The sequence below is a fragment of the Lissotriton helveticus genome, chromosome 3_1 (assembly GCF_964261635.1).
Source record: "Lissotriton helveticus chromosome 3_1, aLisHel1.1, whole genome shotgun sequence".
NCBI classification, from domain to species: domain Eukaryota; kingdom Metazoa; phylum Chordata; class Amphibia; order Caudata; family Salamandridae; genus Lissotriton; species Lissotriton helveticus.
The window spans coordinates 1475705684-1475729731 of record NC_136061.1 but is presented as its reverse complement, the minus strand read 5'-3'; the positions used below and the strand labels follow the sequence as shown (position 1 = coordinate 1475729731).

At 39.1% G+C, this 24048-nt stretch overlaps 1 protein-coding gene across 1 annotated transcript in view; it reads right to left on the bottom strand.

Annotated features, from left to right (window-relative positions):
• Nucleotides 1–201: 201 nt before the first annotated feature.
• LOC144823520 (glycophorin-C-like) overlaps nt 202–24048 on the bottom strand; it is a 174423-nt gene continuing 150576 nt past the window's right edge. The window contains exon 3 of the mRNA XM_078682095.1: nt 202–1933. Coding sequence (XP_078538221.1) covers nt 1752–1933 — 182 coding nt within the window. The 3' untranslated portion in view covers nt 202–1751. The remainder of the gene's footprint in view (nt 1934–24048) is intronic.

Below are 24048 nucleotides of genomic sequence, written 5' to 3'. Positions count from 1 at the left end.
GTTCTTCTGCCAGTATTTTTAATTCTCAATTTCATTTCTCAAAAATAATTATTCTAAAATGTCTGGTCTCATGTAAGGAAAATCATCACTTGCATGTTTCATAGATCAGATTCTCGTAGCTCATTATTTTAGAAAACACAGCATCATACGTGCTTAGCCATTCACTTGGTAGCTATGTTAGGTATACAGCACTTGGAAATGTAGGGTTCGGCACTTTATTCAGCATAGCAGTGTGTATAAACTGTTCTCTCAATGGTTTAGTCAATTGAGGCTTAGAAATCGTTATGGTCAAACTCAATTAAGTACTTTAATTGCAATTTCCATTAATATTACCACAATCCCTTGCTTGGTTTACGAATGCTACGTTAAACTCTACCTTCTTTGTTTTGCATGAAAAGCAATCAGAGAATATGCAAATAGCATCTTTAACATTCAACATATGCACAAGAAAAGGTAAGCAAAGAAAAAGACTGCATAATTAAATCTCTAGACCAACATTACGAAATTAAGGCACTAACTGGTAATACTCTGGCACAACCACTGATAAAGCTGGCCATTTAAACATTATCTCAATGTTAAATATGGGTTCAATGATTATTGTCAATGGTCAATGTCAAATGTACACTTGTTAAAATCTAGTGTTCACTGCTGAGATGTCACAAAAGTAATACACCACATTTTTCACTGCTTTACATACCAGTGTCAAAGTAAACCCACTAAATCTGCCCTGCTTTTCAAAAGCAAAGAAGTCTTCACCAAAGAAAGTTCACATTTTCCACATTGGATCAGACATAACAGCAAGTAAATATCATGGTGCTATTAACAAAGAAACACAAAGACATTTCCATTGTCAAACACCAACTGTACACTGCAAGAAAGTAAATAAAAATAATTATGAACAACGTAAACAAAAAATACTGAAGTCTTAACACATTTGAAAGGTTAGAATTTCTAGAAATGAAAATAAAAACAGCTCACTTTATTAGAAGATTTACCAACACCACATATGGGACTGAAACAAAAAGTGGAATTCTAGAGAAGTTACACTCAGCAAGGTAAACATTTTCCCTCCAACGGTCCTGCAAGAAATCATAGATAAATCAATCTTCACTCTCAGTCACTGGGAACCACGCGATGAAAATCAACCTCTTCTTTGACAGATGTCCAGCTACAATTCAACATATTTAGGCATAGTTAGCCCAGGTTAGATGGCTTGAATGTTTAGGTTACAATCATTCGAGTGTGGGTATCACTTCATGCACACAATAGATTTTAACTTTGTTCCCACAGTTACTCATAATACATATTGGAAAATCTACACAATCAACACTCCTTGTAGAGCAGTATTTTAGAAATCAATCTTAGTTTTTTACTTGTTTGGAAGAAAACAACCAAAACAACCATTTGTAAAAAGTAATCTTGTGAAGAACATAAAAAACAAACTTAACATACTGCTTCTAATGCAATGCGATTCGACGATCTTTAGTGTGTTGAAACGTTCCATCATTAGCTTAAGGTATCCCCAGGAACATTAAAGTCTTTCACAGATCATGTGAGATGGAGATTTTCTGTAGGCTCCAACAAATCTTTTTACCTGGAGGTTATTTAAACTTTTAACTCAACCATCTTAATCAAAGTTTGATTTTATTAGGTGTCTTCCTGGTAAACAAAATTCCAACCCAACCTCTAATCATTTTAACCTTTCGGTGCAGCGCTGTAACAAGTAAAAACACATCCTTTTGCCAATTCTTTCAGATAAAGTATTCCTTTTTGCTATCATCCACATCTTCAAGGAGTGAGGGATCATCAGCACTCTCTGCGTACTCTGTGCCCTTGTCTTCATTGGTTTGGTAGGTGCCCTTGTGCCGGTACATGTAACGTGCAACCACTACCAGCAAGCAGACCAGGACCACAATCATGGCGGCAATGACACCTGTGGGGAGGGAAACGTATGGATTGATTAAATGGCTCATTAGGTTGTCCTACACACTTCAGGAACACATGGCCCGCACTCCATGTATGCCCCACTCTTAAAGGTACCGCCAATATGCTCTTTTTCAGCTCTGTTTTTTCTTACCAACTTGTTTTTTAAATGCAGTGACTTGCAACTCACAGGTCTTTGTTTAATAAGGAAAAAAGTGAAATGTTTTCTTTGTATATCAGAATATCATAGCCTCGAAATATCAACTGTGAAAACATCTCTTAATATTGCTTACTACAATATCGTCTCATTGGATGTAGAATTTCTATTAACTCCAGTAGGGCGATATATATTTGTTAACAATATTTAGTACACCACATTTATGTCAGATGATATTCTGAAAACAATAGGCTAGTTGCACATACATCCGTTTTTTTCTAGCTAAGGAAAGTCAAGAGCCAATCCTCCATGTGTACTACATGTAAGTGTGTTTATCGCTGCTAGTTCGGTAACTTAATTGATTGATTCTTTTCTGAATGGTATTTTGCAAGATACTGGGACTTGTGAGGTAATAGGGCTCATTTGTCATGGCTGTGCTAAACCAGCATGGAGTTTCTTGTGAAGCTTCACTTCGCAGGTGCTTAAGGTTGACCTTGTTAAGCATGACAGCATTTGAACCCTGGTATTTATCTACTGGAGGTGGATGGATTGGTTTGGCATTGCACATCTGGTGGAGCACAGCAGAGTCGGCATCTGGAGGCACAATGCAGATATAAAGACTTTGGATTCTGGGAGCCAGCATGTCACCAGCACAACACAGTCTTTAGTTTTCTATCCCACTCATGGTGCCTCTAAACTTGCATCTATTAGGGAATGTTTGTCCCCAACATGGGGGATACATATGTTGGGAAGAGTCTGAAGGCTGAATGTGGTTGCAATAGCAACCAATTGTTTCCAAAACTGTGATTGGAATACACACACCAAAGTTAACAGGTCCATGAAAGTATTGTAAAGTGGTAACCCTATCAGAATTTGGTTTGAAAGCCACACTATCACTCCCCCAAAAATGTTTGGAAGGCAATTCCTTGGGATTAATATTTGCTTCTGTGTGTGCCTTGTGGGCCAAAGGTTTCAATACACTGTTAATGAACAACAAATTGCAATGGCATGCACTACCTAAAACGCATTCAAAATTTCTCTTTCAAAAAGGCCACGGGGTACTCTTATATTATCCTACTCACAGAAAAAAACGAGAATGATGTAAGAAGGCACTGTGTTAAATCAAGAAAAGAGGCAAGCCTTTTCTAGCGGATTTTTAGGACTGTTGTCGAAGGCCTACTATGAACAAAACAATACATAGGGTGGGTGTTTGGTTAGTTCCTTTTTATTGGATGGTTTCCTTGTCTATCTTTGACCCTTTATACTGATTTGATAGCATTCCTCCCCATTCTTGTGTATGTCCTGCCCAGGATCATGACGGTCTCACCGAGTTTTGATTGGGTGGCATGTATCGTCCAACTGCCAACGTTTGACTTTGCACTGCAATGCATTTGAGCCACTCTTTTTTCTTCCTATCCCTCACTGCTCCCTCTCCTGTCCTGCTCTACCCTTTCAATAAAATGATCTCCCCTCTGTGCCATTTTACCCCTCCTCCTAAGCCTGCAGGTGTTGTAAGAACCACCCACTGCTGTATCGACAGGCAGCCATCTTAAAAATATTTTTTAACCATTTTAAGATTGCCATCCGCCAATTTACATAATCACTGAGAAATAAACACACTAATTAATCCGAGCACAATTGTGGATTTTAATAATAGAAATGGCTGAATGGATCATATAACCTTGATTATCAAATCAACTTCTCACCATCTTCATCACCATACTAGGACCAATTGTAGCATGCCATGCACACTTTCAACACATGCCATAACTTCACCGCATTAGTGCTGTCCTACTTGTGCATATCACAAGCAGAACATAATTGTGGTGTTGGTTCCTCCACATACCTGCATGTCAAGAAGCTGAGAGACCATGCACATACATCAAACAAGTTGGTTTAGTTGGAGTTAGGGGTCAGAGTGTATCTCACTAAAGTGCTGTCCCCGAGCCTGAAGCCTGTGGCTGGGACCATGCTCTGTTGCACTACTTCTTAGCTGTCTGCGAGTTGTGTGTCCTGCGAACCAGCTGCTGTCTCAGTGGGCAACTCACTGGAGTGCTAGTGGAGAGGTTAGGGATGGAGGATAGCATACTGGTACCGTGAGCTGAGATCGCTGTTCCTTCTCACCCAGTCCATTAGAAGACGCTATTTGTATGAATCAGAGTCCATGAGATGCACTGATCGTGACATTTTAATTCCTTATTACCTCATGCACACTTACCCATTACTCCTTCACTTTATTTAGCAGACTATCACTGTGACTGGGTGACCTCATCACAGCCAAGATATGCAATATAGGAATCTCCCTGCATTAGATAAACCTTTTCTGGGAATTGCGTTCTCATTTATTCCACTACAAAATTGTTGTAGGTTAAGATATATATATTTTTTAAGTGAATATATATATATATATATATATATATATATATATATATATATATATATATATATATATATATTCACTTAAAAAACCATAGGTTTCAGGCCTTATATAGTTAGGAATTAGCATTTAAAAAACCATTGAAATTGCTCCTATATAGTTAGTTGTACTAACTATATTTCGCGCACCCGCAATCCACTACTGATGATGTCACATATTACATCATTCATGACATGGTCAGTGACATCACTGATGACATCTCAAATGACATCACTGATGACATCACGGATGACATCTCATTTGACATCACTGATGACATCATCCAGTGACTGTGTGTTTCTGTAAAGTTTAAATATGTTTTACATATTGAAGAATGAGTGGATGTATAAGTGTCTGGATGAAGGATTTAGTAGGTGCGTGACTGACTGTATGAGTGAGTGATTAAATGTGTCTTACTAAATTCATGGGTTAGTGACTAAACTGTCTGAATGTGTGCATCAGTATGTCTGTTGTTGTGTAAGCTGCTGCATGTGTTGATCAGTAGCTATATGAGTGGCTATATGGGTTATTGATTGGTTGCCCAAGTATTTGAATGGGAGACTGAGTGTGTGTGTGGGTGGCTGGGAGGTGTGTGACTCTGTGCATAGATGTGTGAGCAGTTGATTCACTAGGTGTATGAGTTCAAGAGTGCATGTGGGAACAGCTATATGGGCGGTTGACTGTGTGCATGGGTGGGTTGGTGAGTGAATGGATATCTCAGTGCTACATGTCTAAGTAAGTCCATATGTAAAACACAGTGCATGTGAGAGTTGGCATATATAAATGACTATACATGAGAGCCAGTGAATGTGCGAGTGGCTGTATGGATCATTGTGTACTTGTATCAGTGATTGTACAAGAGAGTAAGTATGTGTTAGTATATGTTTGAATAAGTAAGGTGTTGTGTGTATAACTGTATAGTTGAGGAAATGGAAGTGTGATTGATTCTTTGCATGACTGACTAGGTGTGTGAGTAACTCCATGGATGAGTGGCAGTGTGTGAGTGTCTGTATAGGTGTATGAGTGCATATGATAGTGTTGTATTGATGAGTGACTGTATGTATGAGTGATTCTATGGGTGAATGAGTGAATGTGTGTGTAGACCTAGGAATCAGTGAGTGCGTATGTAGTAGCTGGTATTGGTGTGTCAATGGTTTCAAGAATGGTAGTCTGTATTTAACACTGGGTGTATCAAAGGTTATATTAGAGTGTGAGGAGGTGCATTGTAAATGCTAATTCCTAACTATATTAGGCCTGAAACCTATGGTTTTTTAAGTGAATTTGCAAGTTTTTTTAAATGCTAATTCCTAACTATATAAGGCCTGAAATCTATGGTTTTTTAAGTAAATTTGCAAGGTTTTTTAAATGCTAATTCCTAACTATATAAGGCTTGAAACCTATGGTTTTTTCAGTGAATTTGCAAGGTTTTTTAAATGCTAATTCCTAACTATATCAGGCGTCAAACCTATATTTTTTTTCAATAAATTTCAAAGGTTTTGTAAATGCTAATTCTATTAGCCGATAACGTTTATATATGTTATTATCCTTCTGGGACCACCTGAGCAGCCATCTTGTTTCTCAGGAGAAGTGAGGCACAGGAGAGCACAAAACAAGAGTGGAAAACGTGAAAAGGGGGCAGGGTTGAGACCCCCTGACCCCCTCTCAAGGGGTCCCAGAAGAAATCGTGGGGTACGCGCACGGTAGGCGTACCGTACGCGTACCCCGCGATTTTTTTGATTTTTTTTTTTTTGCCCTTGGGGGTCCTTTTGGGACCCCCTGAGAAGGGATAGAGGATTTGGGGGTCTCTACCCTGCCCCCTTTTTGTGTTTTCCACTCTTGTTTTGGGCTCTCTTGTGCCTCAGTTCTCCTGAAAAACAAGATGGTGGCCAACACTTCCTGGTTTGGACAGTTTGGAATGTTTAGGGAAAACAAAAAGGAGAGTGAGGGTATTTTCACTCAAAAGTGAGGTGAGAACTCCTGGTCCCCAGTAAATATATGAACAAAAACAAAAGGAGGAGTGCCCCCTGGAGGCGAGGCAGAGAAAGTCTCTGCGCCTAAAGATTAAGGCTTAATTAAGCACTTGTGCCCAACCTTGATAGAAGACATAACATGTCTTTTTTTGAAGACCCCTCACTCACCAACCTAGTTGGTGACATGCTTCATCATCGGGGTCCCACCCCGAAGGCCGAGTGCCAACAGGGTGTGCTACGACACCTGATTACAGTGGAGCAGGTATTTTCTCTTTTTATATGTGCAGTGATAAAAGAGGGGTAAGTGTTTTAAAAGGGGCCAGATCTACTCACTTCAAGACTTTATTCCTGAGTGACTGGACACCTGGTTAAAAAACTGTGACACCTTTGTCTAATTAGGTAGACTTCGGTGTCTATGACGTGTTGTGTTGTAAAAATAGCGACGTGTGCTATGTGATTAAAATATAGGTCTTAGGTTTACAATTGTGAAATAACCATCTTGGGAAATGATGTGGCACAATTTGATTCACTATTCAAGTGAAGCATTAATATTATGGCTAGACCATGTTCCTTTGCTTTTGAATGCTCTGTCTTTTAATCCTCCTGTTTTTATGAATAAAACGCCAAAAACCCGCGTCATAACTGTAACCTTCCAAGTGCGCCTCCGAACATTCCTCGAAGCGCCCTCGGTTACCATAGAAACTGAGTTCCAAGCCTCAGTTTCAAACATCTATCCGCCGATTGGCTGAGCGATCCACGTGATCAGCCGGACAACGCCCTTTCCAGGAAGCAGAGCGCATACTATTATAATTCAATTAAGAGCTGCAGAAAGACAATGGAGAAGTGTACCTACTATCTCCCACAGAGACAAACTTAGATCCATCCGGAAGAAGTACAACAAGCTCTAGACAACGCAAAGAACAGACCCAAGGAGCTCTTCAGTATTATTAAACAACAAACCTCCAAGCCGGATTCCTCCCTTGGACAGGCCTCCAAAGAACAATGCGACAACTTCGCCAACTTCTTTAATGACAAGGTCTCCAAAATCGAGCGCTCTCTGGTCATCAACTGCGCTCCACAACCCCATAGCAGCCGGGGGAGGGTGCTTGGTTGCGCTCCACCACCAAACTCTAAATCATGGTCACTCTTCCAGCCCATTCTAGAAGAGGAAATAGTCAAACTTATCTCCACCTCGAAACCTTCATCTCACACCCTTGACCCCCTTCCTGCTCTGCTAACTAAAAAACTGAAACTCTCCCTAGCCCCACTGTGGTGCAGGATCATTAATAGCTCCTTACAAACCGGAAATGTCCCAGATTGCCTGAAAGTAGGACAAGTCACTCCATTGCTAAAGAAACCTGGCCTTGATACAAACGACTTAAATAACTTCAGACCCGTCTCCAATCTTCCTCTCCTTTCCAAAATACTAGAAAGGTGTGTTCTCCAACAACTAACACAGCACTTGACAAATACCAACCTCCTTGACTCACATCAGTCAGGATTCAGGAAAGGGTGTAGCACGGAAACTGCAATCCTTAACATAATTGACGACATACACAAATCACTGGACCAAGACCAATGCTGCCTCCTCATTCTCCTCGATCTATCTGCAGCATTTGACACAGTTGACCATACTCTTCTCCTCAAAGCCCTCGAAGAAAGGGCTGGACTAGATGATATGGTACTTAATTGGTTCTCCTCTTTCCTGCATAATCGCTCACAAAGAATCAAAATGAGAAGCTTTGAATCCGACCTTCATCCAGTCATTAGAGGAGTTCCACAAGGTTCAGTGCTCTCCCCTCAACTCTTCAACATCTACATGGAACCCCTCTCCACCTTACTTAGGAAAGCTAACATCCCCTTCCACCTTTACGCAGATGATACCCAAATCTATCTGGAAATCTCCTCGGCGCAAGACATTCACAGACTCAACGAAACACTAAAGGAAGTCCAATGCTGGCTGTCTAGCAACCATCTAAAGCTGAACCCTGACAAAACTGAATTACTCCTCATCTCGAACAAAGAAGAGAACCCACAAATGATCGAATGGCTAAAAGATATTGACGCGCTAAATAAGAATCTCTCCCTAGCGGACTCTGTCAAATCACTTGGCATCACACTTGACTCCAAACTAGATCTAACCAAACACATCAAGATCTCGGCGAAGAGCGCCTTCCTCAATCTGAAGCTACTAAGCAAAATAAAACCTTTCATTCCACCCAGTGATCTCAAACAAGCCACCCAAGCACTGGTACTATCAAGGCTTGACTATGGGATTGCAATCCTCTCTGGAATACCCAAAATACATCTGGCTCCTCTGAAAACAACCCTCAACGCGGCTGCCAGAATGGTCACTGGAACTAAGAAATTTGACCACATCTCTCCGGCACTAAAAGAACTCAAATGGTTACCAATAGAATTGCGGGCGAACTTTAGAACAGCCTGCCTCACCCACAAAGCCCTTCACACTGGCAAACCTGAATATCTGGCATCCAAACTTAAAAAAGCGGGTCAGAACAGGAACCTCAGAAGCTCTAACACCCTACTCCTGATCCCACTTAAAACTCGAAAACAAAAAACCAAGGATCGGTCCTTTGCCGGGAATGCACCCACGATTTGGAACTCTATACCCCCTGACATCAGAACTATTCCTTCTTTCCCTAAATTCAAGAGTCAGCTCAAAACCCTGTTCCTCGATCGTTCCTTAACTATCAGATAGGTTCACCCTGGAGTGCACCTCAAATGTCTCTTTGCACTGTATTGTACTTTGCTATGCTTTGGTATGCTATGTTGGCTTTCTTTTGCACCGCCTGTACTTATGTGAAGCGCTCCGATACCTTGCGGTCTGGCTAGCGCTATACAAAACTTCAAAAAAAAAAAAAATTAAAAAAAAAATATATATATATATAATGCCCCCGCACTGAAGGCAGGGGATCACTACGGGGCGTATCGGTGATGGAACCAAGTAGGTTACCAATCTGAGGAACAGAAGCCGCAAGTAAGTCAGGCCTCACACGATCTCCTCGGATTCCATTTTTACGCACGAGATGACGACCAGTCACTCATTGCATTTTCTCGATCGTGTTTTGTCCGTTACTCCTTAGATTACGCGAGCATCACCCTTGGACCACGAACGCCCATGAGGCGGATTTCTACCGCTTTATGAGTAAGCTGAATGTTTTACCACTATCCGTGCGTGATTTTGCTACATCAAAAAGTTACGATCAGATCCTATAACTGGGATAATTGTATGTGGCATGCATTGGTATTTCGTGAGACATTACCACCTCCCAAAAAGAAGCCGTTAATCCACCATGATATGCTTAAATTGCACATTGTTTACCGCTAACCAATTTTTACTGATCTGAAGGCTTGTTTAGCCAAAAAACTCTCCCACACAAAAGGCATATATAGCGCAATTGCCTTTGTGAGAACAGCAGCAATATCAGAGCCACATACAGATGAGCTCATTGGCAGCATATTCTTTGAATGGAGTAGATATATGTATGGCTAATCGACCAGCTTTATCTACTGATCACAAAAGAAACAATTTATATGTTATATGTACAAGCAATGTTTGTCTTGTAATGTGTGTTCCCAACTACCCTTTCCTGATATTTTCTTTGCAGGTTTTTCTTCCAGAGTGGGGAGAAGACTACATTTTGCAGGGACACAATTTTTGTGTACCCATCTTTCACGGATCTAGGGCAGGGCGCTCCTTAGCGTGGGCGGACCACCCAGGTCCTTCTCTTTTTCCTTTTGGTCCTGATGAAAACCCACAATCATACGAGGTTGAAACATGTAGACCTAAGACCTATATTTTAATCACATAGCACACGTCGCTATTTTTACAACACAACACGTCTTAGACACCGAAGTCTACCTAATTAGACAAAGGTGTCACAGTTTTTTAACCAGGTGTCCAGTCACTCAGGAATAAAGTCTTGAAGTGAGTAGATCTGGCCCCATTTAAAACACGTACCCCTCTTTTATCACTGCACATATAAAAAGAGAAAATACCTGCTCCACTGTAATCAGGTGTCGTAGCACACCCTATTGGCACTCGGCCTTCGGGGTGGGACCCCGATGATGAAGCATGTCACCAACTAGGTTGGTGAGTGAGGGGTCTTCAAAAAAAGACATGTTATGTCTTCTATCAAGGTTGGGCACAAGTGCTTAATTAAGCCTTAAGCTTTAGGCGCAGAGACTTTCTCTGCCTCGCCTCCAAGGGGCACACCTCCTTTTGTTTTTGTTCAGTTTGGAATGTTGACAGTCGACTGCCAGCCAATCAGAAACTCGCTTGTGCACGTAAGGGTACGCGCACGTACGCGTACGATACGCGTACCGTACGCGTACGGTGCGCGTACGGTGAGCGCATATAGATATATAATTTGCTCAAATTCAATTTTCTCAACAACTACTGGAGGGATTTTCAACAAATATAGAAACAGCACTACTGCATACCTGTCCCTACCATTTTGCCAAGTTTGGTGTAATTCCGTTCAGCCGGACGGGCTGTAGCCGTGTCTAAAGGTCCCATAGAAAATGCCATTTGAAAAATTTCAAATTCAATTTTCTCAAGAACTACTGGAGGGATTTTCACCAAACATAGCAAAGGCACATCTGCATACCAGGCCCTACCATTTTGCCAAGTTTGGTGTAATTGATGTCATGAGTGATGTCACTGACCATGTCATGAGTGATGTAATATGTGACGTCATCAGCAGTGCTTTGCACGCGCAAGTTATAGTGAGTCCAACTAACTATAACGTGGGAATTTCAATGGTTTTATGAGAGTAAAGTTTCCAGCTAACTATAACTGGTGTGAAACCTATGTTTTTTTCAGTGAATTTAATAGGTTTTTTAAATGCTAATTCCTAACTATAACTGGTGTGAAACCTATGGTTTTTTCAGTGAATTTCATAGGTTTTTTTAATAGCAAATATCTATAGGTATGAAAGTAATAATTTTTATAACAAATTTTAAATTGTGTAAATATATATATTTTTTTTATTGTTTGCCCCGGTACGCAACTTGGGGCGCGTACCGGTGAACGTACGGGTGAGCGCAATGCTAAGGAGCGCCCCAGGGCGCGTACCGGGGAGCGTCCCGAGAGCACTATTCCCGCGAACGAAAACAACATCATGACGTTTCGCGTAGTCGCGTGATGCGTCATATGACGCACTGCGTAAGCACACCCGTAAGCACGCGATCGCATACGATCGAGCAACGTCTCGACTTGCTTACGCGGCGCGCCCCGGGGCGCGTAGCATAAGCGCGTCGGGTCATGTGATCTGAAAATAACACTTTTCATTGGTGCAGATCAGTTTTGGTTTCCAAATGATGAAAGCTTGGATCATGTGACTTGAAAATAACACTTTTTATTGGTCCAGAAAACTTTTGTTTTCCAAATGATGAAAGCCCCCTCCTTTTTTCCTTATTCTGACTTTGTCCTTTGACTGAGGAAGACCTGTCTCGAGTTCTATCTCAGAAAATGGCTACAGTAGTATCAGCAGCTGGAGCATCTGGCCCACCACCACCACCATCTAAAAGACCACCTGAAGATTACGTTGGTGGTGAACAGGAAGAGGAGGAGGATGAGGAAGAGGAGGCACCAAGAAGGGAGTTCCTGCCTGAAGATAAACAGCCCTACAAACCCAAAGAGCACTTTGTATGGCAGTTCTACAAACTCCCAAGGGGTTTTAAAAAAGTCAACGCAGCAAAGGTGACTTGCTTAATTTGTGGTGCTGAGCTATCCAGGGGGAACCCTAACAAAAAGTATTCCTTCGGGAATCACACGATGATTCGCCACATGATGCGTGCGCATCCAAACAACTACTCTAATGCAGATTTAAGGGACCTCTGCAGTAAACTACCCCCATCATCGGCTCAACGCTCAACATCAAAACAACCCACTCCATCGGGTTCGGGGGCAAGAGACACATTGGCTACTATCCAACCAAAGTTTAATGATTACAAAATTTTATGCAAATATTGTAACAAGTTACTTGCTTATGGTGAGCAAAGCATTGAACTTATCATGGTTTCTGGTGATAACCATAAGTGTCCAAAAAAACCCTAATTTTTCCAGATTTTTTTCATGCTCCAGTTGAGCCATTTACAATTCCCTGTTGTTTGTTTCTCCCCATAAAAAATACAAAAAAATATAAAAGTGTTCAGAAAAGCCAAAAAAAGTACAAAATGTTCAAAAAAACATAAAAAAATATAAAACAACAAAAAGAAGAAAAAAAAACAGTTCTTTTTAGAACTACCTTTACTTTATAAAAATAAACCTATATTTTTAAAGAATCTGTGTCAATTTTTTTTCTGCAGGGTACGCATACCGGGTCGCTCCCCGGAGCGCGTACCGGAGAGCGCACCAAAAAAAAAAAGAAAAAAAAATGAATGAAGGAGTTAGCATGAGGGAAGAACACAAAGAGAGTAATGTTAAGAGAAAGAGAGCTAGAGGGAGAAACACAGAGGGATTGTTTACTACATAGTTAAAAACAGAGAAAGTGTAATAGGGTGAAAGTGAGAAAAGTAAAATCACTAAAGGAGCGAAAGAAGGGAAGAGAGAGGAAGAACACTAAACTAGAGATAGTGGGAGAATGTGAGTGGGTGTTGAAAGAAAAAGATAGGACAGAAAAAAATTCAGAATGAACGGTAGTGGCGTAACTGGGATAAATGAAGAACGGTGAGGGAGGGTAAGAAAAGACCAGTTAGTATAAGTAAAGAGGGGTGATAGAGAGTGAAAAATTGAATTAGGATAAGAGATGGGGAGTGACAAAGACAAACGACAAAGAAAATAAAGGTAACAGTATCTGAATGGGTTTAAGTGAAATAGCAAACAAAGATAAGTAATGCAGTTTGTGTGAGTTATAGGGAGTCAGTGGGTGTAGGTCGGGGTGTGGATGTGTAAGGTGTTTCTGTGGTTGTGGCTGTGTGGGGTGTTTTGGTGTGGGTGGAGGTGGGGGTGTGTGAAGTATGTCTGAGGAGTGTATGGATATGGGGTGTATATGTGTGTGATGTATGTGTGTGTATGGAATTTGTGTGTATATGTGAAGAGTGTGTGGGGGGAGATTTTTTGTGTGTATGAGGTGTGTGTGTGCTGTGTATGTGTGGGGTATATGTTAGAGGTGTGTGTATGTGTTGAGAGGGGGATGAGATGTGTGTGTAGGAGTAAGGTAAAAAATTAAGAAAAACAAAATGAATGAAAAAGCAATGCAAGGGAACAGACAGTAAGTGAAGTAAAGAATAGGGATTGAAAGAAGTTGAATATGAGAGGAGAAATAGGGAAATTGGAGTAAACATGGAGAATAAGAATAAGTGAAGGAAGCAGAGTAAAGACACAGGAGTGAGGTTGGTTGAGAAAATATTAGTAAGCTTTAAGCAAAGGGTGATGACAAACTACATTTTTTTAGTCATACTTACCATATAATAAATGTAACTTTAATTATTCTTTTTTTACTACACTTTGTATCTGTGAAAGAGAGAAGAAAAAATAAGTTATAATTAGTAAAATGTATATTTTAAATTAAAATATACAAATGAAGAGGTTAAAAATCAAAACACTGTATTTAGAAATAAAGTAAGAGTGAAGGACACAGAAAGGGAAATAAAGTAAGGTAGAAGGATAAAAAGAGAAAAAAAGAAATAGGATGAGAGCAAATTACTAAGAGTAAGGCATATAGATTCACTGACACAGAGGAGGAGAAGTACAGAGAAATTAACTGAAGGGAAGAAAGATACTAAAACAATGTGAGTTAGCAAAACTAAATCAGGAAACAGTAGTAAGTAAAAAGATAATGACTGAGACAGAAAACAGTCTAATTAAGGATGCATTTAGAAGAATGAGGAATAGAAGATAACTGAGAGTAAGTGAAGAACAGTCATAGAGTGAAAGGATGAAGGGAGAGAGGATAATATACAACGATTGAGGGAAATGGACTGAGGAAGTTAGTAGGCAGACACACTAAGAGAAAATCTGAGTGAGGTGGAGTACAATGAGTGAGAAAAGGAAATGAGTAAGGGAGCAAAAAAAGGAAAGAGAGGAGAAGACGACTAAAACAGTGGTACTGAGAGAAAATAATTTGGTGATGAAAGTAAAGAGAAGGACATTGAAAGAAAGAAAATCAGGGATAGTAATATGAATCAGAGTAAAATAAATGGGATGAAGAACGATGAGAGAAGAGCAGTGAAGTTGTTCTAAAAGAAATGATAGAAGGTAGATAAACACAAGTGAACATAAGACAAGGAGAGTGAGGCACTGAGGACATAGAAGTAGTGAACGTAAAATAGAGAGAAGAGGTCAAAAGTAAGGATTAAACAAAGATAAGAGAGGAAGAGTGGGTGATTTATAGTGATAGAGTGCGACAATACTGCTGAGTGAGTAAAGAGGAATTACTAAAAGAGCAAAGGAGTAAAATACGGAAAAGGGAAGTAAAGCAGAGAGACTGAAAGCTGAAAAGTTATGCAAGGGAGAGAGGGGATGCACACAGTTGAAATGAGAATGAGGGGTTGTCAAAGAAGTGGAGTAAAGGAACGGGGGTTACAGAGAGTGAGAGAAAGACATTATAAGTGAGTAAAAAGAGCTGAAAGAGGACGGAAAAAGAAAAGTGAGTGTCAGAGAATGGGAATACAATTTAATTTACACAATCCAAAGTATACAATAACTTGTACAACATGTTACATAGTTTATTTTTGCTGTTCTCAGAATATATTGAATTTCAGTTAAAACAGTGAGTTCAAACTACTCATCATATGACAGCGGGAAAAAAACCCACAATCTAAAAGATTGTGTTTTAAAAAAAACCTTAGATACTGACAAATGACAAATGTACACTAATCTTGGATTGACTTACTTTTCCTTGAGGCCAAATAGTATATCATGGAGGTCCTTTTCTCGTTGCAAAGTACTTTGCTGTTCACTTAAAAATCCATTTCATCGACTTTCTATAAGAAAAGCTCCAAGAACATCTGAAATATTTTCATTATTTTCATATACTCCTTTTTTTCAGTCATGACTCTTTACTCATTCCTGCACCTTTCCATTTGGCCAAATAGTGTCAGATGTATGAGTATATATGAGTACTCCTCCCGTCTTCATAGGCCAATTACCTTTACCTAAATTTTGGCTGTAAAAACACTAGGTATGAATTTATAAAGCCAAAAGGCAAACGTTTTTTGAAAGTCAAATGAGTGTCGTTACATTGGGTCCAACCTTTAGAAGTTTTTAAATAGCATGTGTAATGCCCTGATGTTGTAGAAGGACCGTCATGAAAAATAATAGCTACAGTTGTAAAGGTTCTTCCTGATATCGATAACTGAGAAGCCACGAAATTTTTAATAGAAGTTGTCAATTTCGTTCCATCAGGTCTACATCGTTGGAACATTAAAATGACATAGTGACCATAATTTTGTAGAAATAATGTGGACAGCATTGCAAACTTACATTGGGTACACACCATATTGTGATCCGCTGCTTTAACTAGATTATTAAAAGGCACTGATTTGCAGTCTGGTAAAGTCAAATATATAAATCTTTCAGAGTCTATTCTAGTAGTACTTGATGAAGCACAGTTATCACAGTCATGTTGCCATTGATAAGAAAGGTTAAAACGATTTTTTATATCTACTCCTTCATCTTGCAATACATCAAACATATACATTAAAAATTCCTGACAATCCTGCTGAATATTCTGTGAAAATTGATTTTGACCTGAACATATGTCTAGAAGATTTCTAATTTCTGAAACACTTTCTATTTTTGCTCTATCACTACTACATTTCTCTAACACAGAATTCAATAAACAGCACAATGTTTGTTCCCGATTTTCGACAATCTGTTTTTGTAAATTTTGAAGAACAAAAACAACATTAACTACTACATTAGCATAGCAGTTGACACCAGAACTGTTTTCAAACTGAAATCCAACAACATCTTCAACAGAATCCTTTTTCTTTCTCTTTACAATTACACTTTTATCTACTTTATGCCTTTTTTCTGATACCTCACTGCAATTACTCTCATTTCTTCTTTTTCGGCCTACCACACGTTTTTCAATCAGAGGATATTGAGGCAAATGTGGAGCATACTCTCTTCTTAACCTATTGTATTCTTTAACACAATGTAGATCTGCACAAATCTTTGTTTCATCACACTCAATCAAGTACAATACTGATAAAGTTCTGACTCGTGATAATGCCACATATGCCATACCCTCTTTAAACACAGAACTTCCAATGTTCACCAAAGCGCTATCTATACTTAAACCTTGAGACTTATGAATTGTCACCGCATATGCCAAACAAATAGGAAACTGTTTTCGGCGAACATATAAGTCTTTCACAAGCAAAAACTCTAGCTGAACAACGACAAATTTGTTCTATTTCATCAATGCCATCAAATTTAATTTTTAAAATTTCAATTCCATCTCTATTTTTGTAATTCACAAAACCAACATGACCCATTGCTCCATTTACCAGACCTCTTTCAACATTTAAATTCCTTCTCAAAATGATACGACAATTTAAACACACATTCAGAGTCTTTTCAAAACCAGCAGTTTTAGATATAGTCTTCTCTAATGAATCCAATTTTGATTTCAAATTTTCAGACAAAATAATTGTTGCTCCCATATGCTCTATTTTATCTGTAGCTTCCAGTTTCACTATCTCTTCATTTTCTAACTGTAACATTTTGTTATTGAACATGGAACATTCTTTCAGAGTTGGCATCAAACATATGCCAGATTTCTTCTCGTTAATTTTCTTAAAAATATTCTCTGGAAGAATGTTTTCATTTGGGTACAAATTTGAAATTAATCGTCCATGTAAAGCTTCTTTCCCCTGCTCACTTAGTTTTCCGATTCTTACATCTTGTAAAATATTTTTATAATCTTCATCCTTTGCCTGCCGCATATTTTGAAGCAGTTCTGCATATTTGAAGTTTAACCATATATTAACGTTTCCAATGCTCCCTAAGCACTTCCTGGTATCTTCATGCGTGAGCATTTTGAACACAGGTTGTCCTTTCACTGGAGTCAACTGCAGAAGATCTCCAAAAACAATAATATGTTTTCCTCCAAATAAGACATCATAGTCTGTTCTAAGAATTTCTTGCATTCTCAAATGCACAAAAGCAAGCATTATATTTGACACCATGCTTACTTCATCAATGATAAGAAGTTTCATTTTCTTCAGGACTCTCGAAACTTCGGAACACGCATCTCCAGATAGCTTGTGATACTCCAATTTGTTATCATGCTCCACTGGCAGCATCAGTAAACGATGTAAAGTAATCCCTTTAATGTTATGTGCTGCCAGCCCAGTTGGAGCGGTAACAACACAAGACAGTGATGATTCAGTCCTTTTCTGCAGATAAGTTGTAATTGTTTAATCAGAAAACTTTTTCCAGTTCCCGCTTCTCCACTCACGTACAGTTGGACAGGCTTAAATGATGTACATGAGCACTCTTTTTTCTTATGACTGAATCCATGTTCAATCTGTTCTGTGACTTCGTCATATATCTGTTTCTGCTCAAGGTTTAGTTGTTTCACCAAATCTTCTAAGTTAACTTCATCATCTTGAGCTTGTTCCATAGCTCTTTCCACCTCATCCATGGCAGTGGCAGCTTCATTTTGGATAATTGGTCCTCCAAGTGGATCCTGACTCAATGAAGCAGAACTCTGACAGTCTTGAGAACTGTCTCTAGCAATCTCTGCAGCAATTGTAGCTTCTTGCTCTATTTCTTCGTTCAACATTTGCAGATAATTTGGAAAAACAGGACATTCTATGGTATCCTTGGTTGCATTAAAAGAATCTTCGTAACAGAGAAAATCTCCAAGTAGTTCCTCTTCTGTACGCCATGGCTTAAAGAGTTGCAAAAGAGCTAAATAGTAAAATTCCCTTTTCTCTGGATTTTCGCAACTCAATTTTCGATGATTAATCAAATGGCCTTTTTTCTGTCTCACTAGACATCCTTCACACCCAATGATAGCATATATTCCATTGTTAATATCTTCTCTGATGGTTCTCTTATAAATATAGTTTGGCAGAACTTCATACAAACAAACGTTCTCAAGATGACTACTTCTATTTGGATAGTATGTATCCAACATGTTGGTCTTCAAAATATCTGTACTTTCTGGTTCTTTCTCCGCCAAATACTCTATTTTTTGTACAGATTTCAAAACTCGATTTCGTGTTGTAGCAAGACCTAGACTCACCCAAATGATGGTTCTAGATTTGGCATATAGACTTGCTGATGACAATCGATCAGAACATTCATATGCTCCAATTTCTCGATGCGACAACATCTTCAGACTGTAACTGTATAATTTCTTGCTTAGACTCTTTTCATGTGAAATGTCCTCCCACATTTCCTTCAGTTCTGTCTTTTCTTTTTTGTGATGTAAGATGTCACATATCGAGCCACAGCAATAGAGTTGTCAGCAACGAATTGAATATCCATGTTAGCATTCCACATGGACAAAATCACTGGGTTGTAGTCGTTGATGTACTTGGACTCTTCGTTTCTTTTTAAATTGTATGTATTTTTTGGTGATTTCCTCGTCACAGTATGTCGCAGAGAAGACATCAAATTATTTACTCTTCCTTTAAAAATCACTGGTCGTGGAAAGGCGAAACGACATTTTGTGTAGAACTTGTCCTTGTTTCTGAATTTTCGACGACAGTACTTTCCACAACGATGGGATTGAAAGCGTAAAACTTGTTGCCTTAAACTGTTTTCTTCGGTAGTTTTCGGAACAGCACATGTTGAATACTCTTCAATAAAGCTCATCACTGTCTCATCCGAATCTGTTCCAAATTTGGGTGCATCTTTAATCCACAACAACATATGTATGTGAGGAGCACCTCTCGCTTGATACTCCTTTCTCCAAAAGAAATCCAAAACCTCTCCAAGGGGAGGATTTTTTTTGTTGGTAATAAAAGACATCATAGCTTCAAATCTATGATTGAAATATCTGCATACATTTACTGGATCCAAAGAACACAGTTCTCCAGGTGTTTTGAATTTTATATTTTGTATATTTGCATTTGCCTCTCGTAGAAATTGAAGTAAGTCATCCCATGCATACTCGGCACAGCTAAGAGTGAGGAACCATGTAGGAGTTCCTAAGTTTCTTAGCATACATTTCAATTCCCCATGACGACGGTACCAATACTCGTTTGTACCACGCTGACATGCCATGAGATTGATTAGATGAGATTCCAAAATATTATCTTGCAGATTCACTTTCTCCATAAAGTCCCTCGCCGAAACATTTTGCAGATGTGCTCCACTTTTCAGTATATGGTTTACTGCATAAGAAAGCCCAGACAAGTCACTTTCATACAGTAGATGAAACAAATAGGGAATGCATTGGCGAAACCTTGGATCTTCAGCATATAATCTTACAGTTCGATATTCAGATGCAGGAATTTGAAGTGGTCGATCGTCATATCGTCCACCTCGACCTGTTGGAAATAGCTGTGGAAAACAACGAGCTTCCAAACTTTCTTCCCATACACTAACGGGACTTCCTTTTGCTGCTTTCATTTGAAACAATTCAATTGCATTCCCCATTACTTCTTTGGAATGCAAAGGATGAACAGTATAATGTTCATATATTTCTTCACTTCTAGAGACATCAACTTTTTCAATTTGGCCGACTGAACAATCACTGTCTTTATCTGCAGCTGTTTCCTCTGCTGCAACACATACATGTTTATAATACTCATTGTTTTTGACTAAATACAACGTTGCCTTTTTGACTTTCCTAACATCCACTAAATCTTGCCAGATTTTTTTACTCTTTGTCGGAACCCCATTAACTAGAATAACTAAAGGTTCCTCTTCTACTTTTTCTATACCAATTGTATCAATATTTTTTTTGAAATCTAGAGGCAAATAAACAACTCTTCCCTTTAATCCTCTCTGCAAATCTGTAGGAGGCAATTTCCCTATCTTAGGCTCCATGCGAACAATTGCCTGAAAAGGGTGGACACATTGAATCAAAATAGACTCATATGTATTTAAATCCATCAATTCAGGGGGAATGTCTACCAACTCCAGATTATTATGAACAGCTCTAGCAGGCATTCTGTTTTGATTTAATTTATCATAACAATATTTACAAATACGCTGATCAGAACTCAAATCAAAACAATTCTCCACCCACAAATAAGTTGCAAAATCCTTCCACTCATAATTATTCATCTTTTCACTTTTTACGTATAAATCAACTAATCTAGTTTGATGCTTATAATGACTTCGTCGACAACACACACAAGTAAATTTCGGCCTTTCACTTGATTTCACCTTAAACCTGGTAATTTCCTGCTCAAACTTTTCTGTACTTGAAATCTGTACATTGTCTTCCACATTACCTTGAATTGCTGTGTCAATTTCTACACTATCCTCTTTTTTATCAAAATAACAAATCTCAATTTCTTCACAAATCTTCTTCACATCTAATTCAGTTCCGTGCAAAAGAGCACTGTTTAATTGTTTAAGCTTAAGTGCTGGACTTTTTGCATAATACAACATTCTCACTAATTTCCTCATTTTGGTATGATGCACTGCTAACATCCTAAAATGATGAAAAACACTCTGGCAGACTTTTCTAGAAAGACAAGCCAGTGAATGGCCTTGCAAACCTGTCTTTTCTCTCACTCTGCAAGGATCTAAGTCTTGCAACAACTTCACTTTCTGCTTTAGACTTTCCTTACTATATGTACGTAAGAAATTACAAAACAAATCAATTGATTCCTGTCGCACACTACAAATACGACTACACTTCCAAGTGTACACTGGACCCTTAGTACGTCTCCCTAAAACTTCATCAGTTAACACCTCTTCTGGTTCTCTAGGCACAAGTTTCTCTTTTTCAATCGGACAACCGTCTTTCATTTCATACGCTCGACCACTGGTGTCAACTGCATGCACTAAATCATTCTCCTGGAAGTAACTCTCCTCATTAAAAAATGGCTCACAACTTGAACTGTGCATCCATTCTCCAGAAAAAACTTTACAAAAATTAGTCCGATTAATTACTCTTTTCCATCTACTGTTTGATTTGAAAACATCAATTGTCTTGTTAAGTGTCCTAATTCTATTGATTATTAAAATAAATAATTTTTTCTTAACTTCAAAAGCCTGATCAACAATCTTCTCTACACTTTTCATTTTCTTATAATAATATTTTCTGTTTACCTTTCCTAATGTTTTTTAACAAATTTAAAACCACCCTATTGCGAAACATTCGTCTATGAATGTCTCTAAACTGATTCTGCCTTCTATTCCTATACATATTTTTCTCTCCTGCTCCGGTTGTAGGATTCTTTGAGGTTCTCTCCTTCCTTTTCAAATTTACTCTCTCATTTTCTTTTCCTACATGCTGTCCATCATTTTGTTTTAAAGTACATATGTTTCGAATAAAAGACTTAGTTGTCTTACCAGGAGCTTGGTTCCTGTTTTTTGAAGTATTTGTTGTGGAAGAGTACTGTAATTCCGTTGCTGTTTTTGATTTTTCTCGGTTATGTTGTTTTCTTGTCCTTTCCCTTGTGGGCATGTTTGCTTACTCTTGAAATCTTGATTTCAATCTGTGTTAAAGAAAAAAATAGCACATTATAGACCACTATTACCAAACAACAAAGCAATGACAAAAAGCAAACGATCTATTCAGGGTTACAGATCAGGTGAGGATTCTCCAGGGGTACACAAAAGGTGAGGCCTGTATTGAAGAGTATAGTGGAAGACAGCTCTGTCCACAGGTACAAAGAAGATGAGACCTGTGTCTAAGTCCGCTGCACTCTTATACACAGGCTTCACCACCTATGCTTCCCGGGAAAGCCCTCTCTCCCACTACAGTCTTGATCATAAACCTCACCTCCTCTGTCCCTCTGGACATGTCTCACCTCATCTGCACAATCTACTTCCTAATCTCAGGTAACACAGACGACATAATTGATCCTCATTTATAAAGCCATGCGTCAGTTTTGCGCTACTGAATCGTCACTTTTTGTGACGCATTGGCATCATAAAACATGTGCCTTGTTGCACCATATTTAAAAAGTGACGCATGTAGGTAGATGCGTCATTTTTAAAACCTTTTGCACCACATTATACCTCTGTCAAGTGTAATGTACAGAGAGGGGTCATTTCTCTGCAAAAAGCCTCGTAATAATGACACAGTGAAATCTATAAAATGTCACTGCGTCACTTTTAGGAAACTGTTATGTCAAAATCTTGCACCTGCCTCACAGTAGGGATAAGACTGAGGCAAACGCTTTCACATGGGGCTTTGCCCATGTGATACGATTCTCACACCTAAGCAGGAGTGCAGATGAGATGAAGACTCTCCAGGGGAGCACAAAATGGGAGGCTTGTGTCCAAGAGTGCAGTGGACAGGACTAAACTGGAGTAGTGTGCAAGAAAAAGATGAGCCTCATTTATAAAGCCATGCGTCAGTTTTGCGCTACTGATGCGTCACTTTTTGTGACGCATTGGCGGCATAAAACATGTGCCTTGTTGCACCATATTTAAAAAGTGACGCATGTAGGTAGATGCGTCACTTTTTAAACCTCTGCGCCACATTATACCTCTGTCAAGTGTTATGTACTTTACAATGATGTTACCTGTGTTAACTCAGTGTAGGGAGCATATTGAGTTTGTTTGCATAGAGGAATTGTATTTTGTAAAATAGTGAGGTTTCAGTAATGACATGGAATGCTTGTACATAGGACCTGTGCTGTGTTTCCTAAATGTGATGTCAAACACGATTGTGAGGAAAATGAATGGCTTTTACATTTTTGAGTATAATGTGGCGCAGAGGTTTAAAAAGTGACGCATCTACCTACATGCGTCATTTTTTAAATATGGCGCAAAAAGGTACATGTTTTATGCCGCCGATGCGTCACAAAAAGTGACGCATCAGCAGTGCAAAACTGACACAGGGCCTCATAAATGAGATTCTTTTTTTTTTGCACACTATTCCAGTTTAGTCCTGTCCACTGCACTCTTGGACACAAGCCTCACCTTTTGTGCTCCCCTGGACAGTCTTCATCTCATCTGCACTCCTTCTTAGGTGTCAGAATCCTATCATATGGGGAAAGCTTCATGTGAAAGCGTTTGCCTCAGTCTTATCCCTGCTGTGAGGCACATGTTTGTACATAGGACCTGTGCTGTGTTTCCTAAATGTGATGTCTAAAACGATTTTGGGGAAAATTAATAGCTTTTACATTTTTGAGTATAATGTGGCGCAGAGGTTTAAAAAGTGACGCATCTACCTACATGCGTCACTTTTTAAAAATAGCGCAAAAAGGTACATGTTTGGGCTTTCCTGGGGAGCGTAGGTGGTGAAGCTTGTGTCTAAGAGTGCAGTGGACTAGGCTTCATGAAGCCTATCCCTGACTGCACTCTTAGACACAGGCGTCAATTTGACTCTTTACAATGATGTTACCTGTGTTAACTCAGTGTAGGAACCATATTCAGTTTGTTTGCATAGAGGAATTGTATTTTGTAAAATAGTGAGGTTTCAGTAATGACATGGAATGCTTGTACATAGGACCTGTGCTGT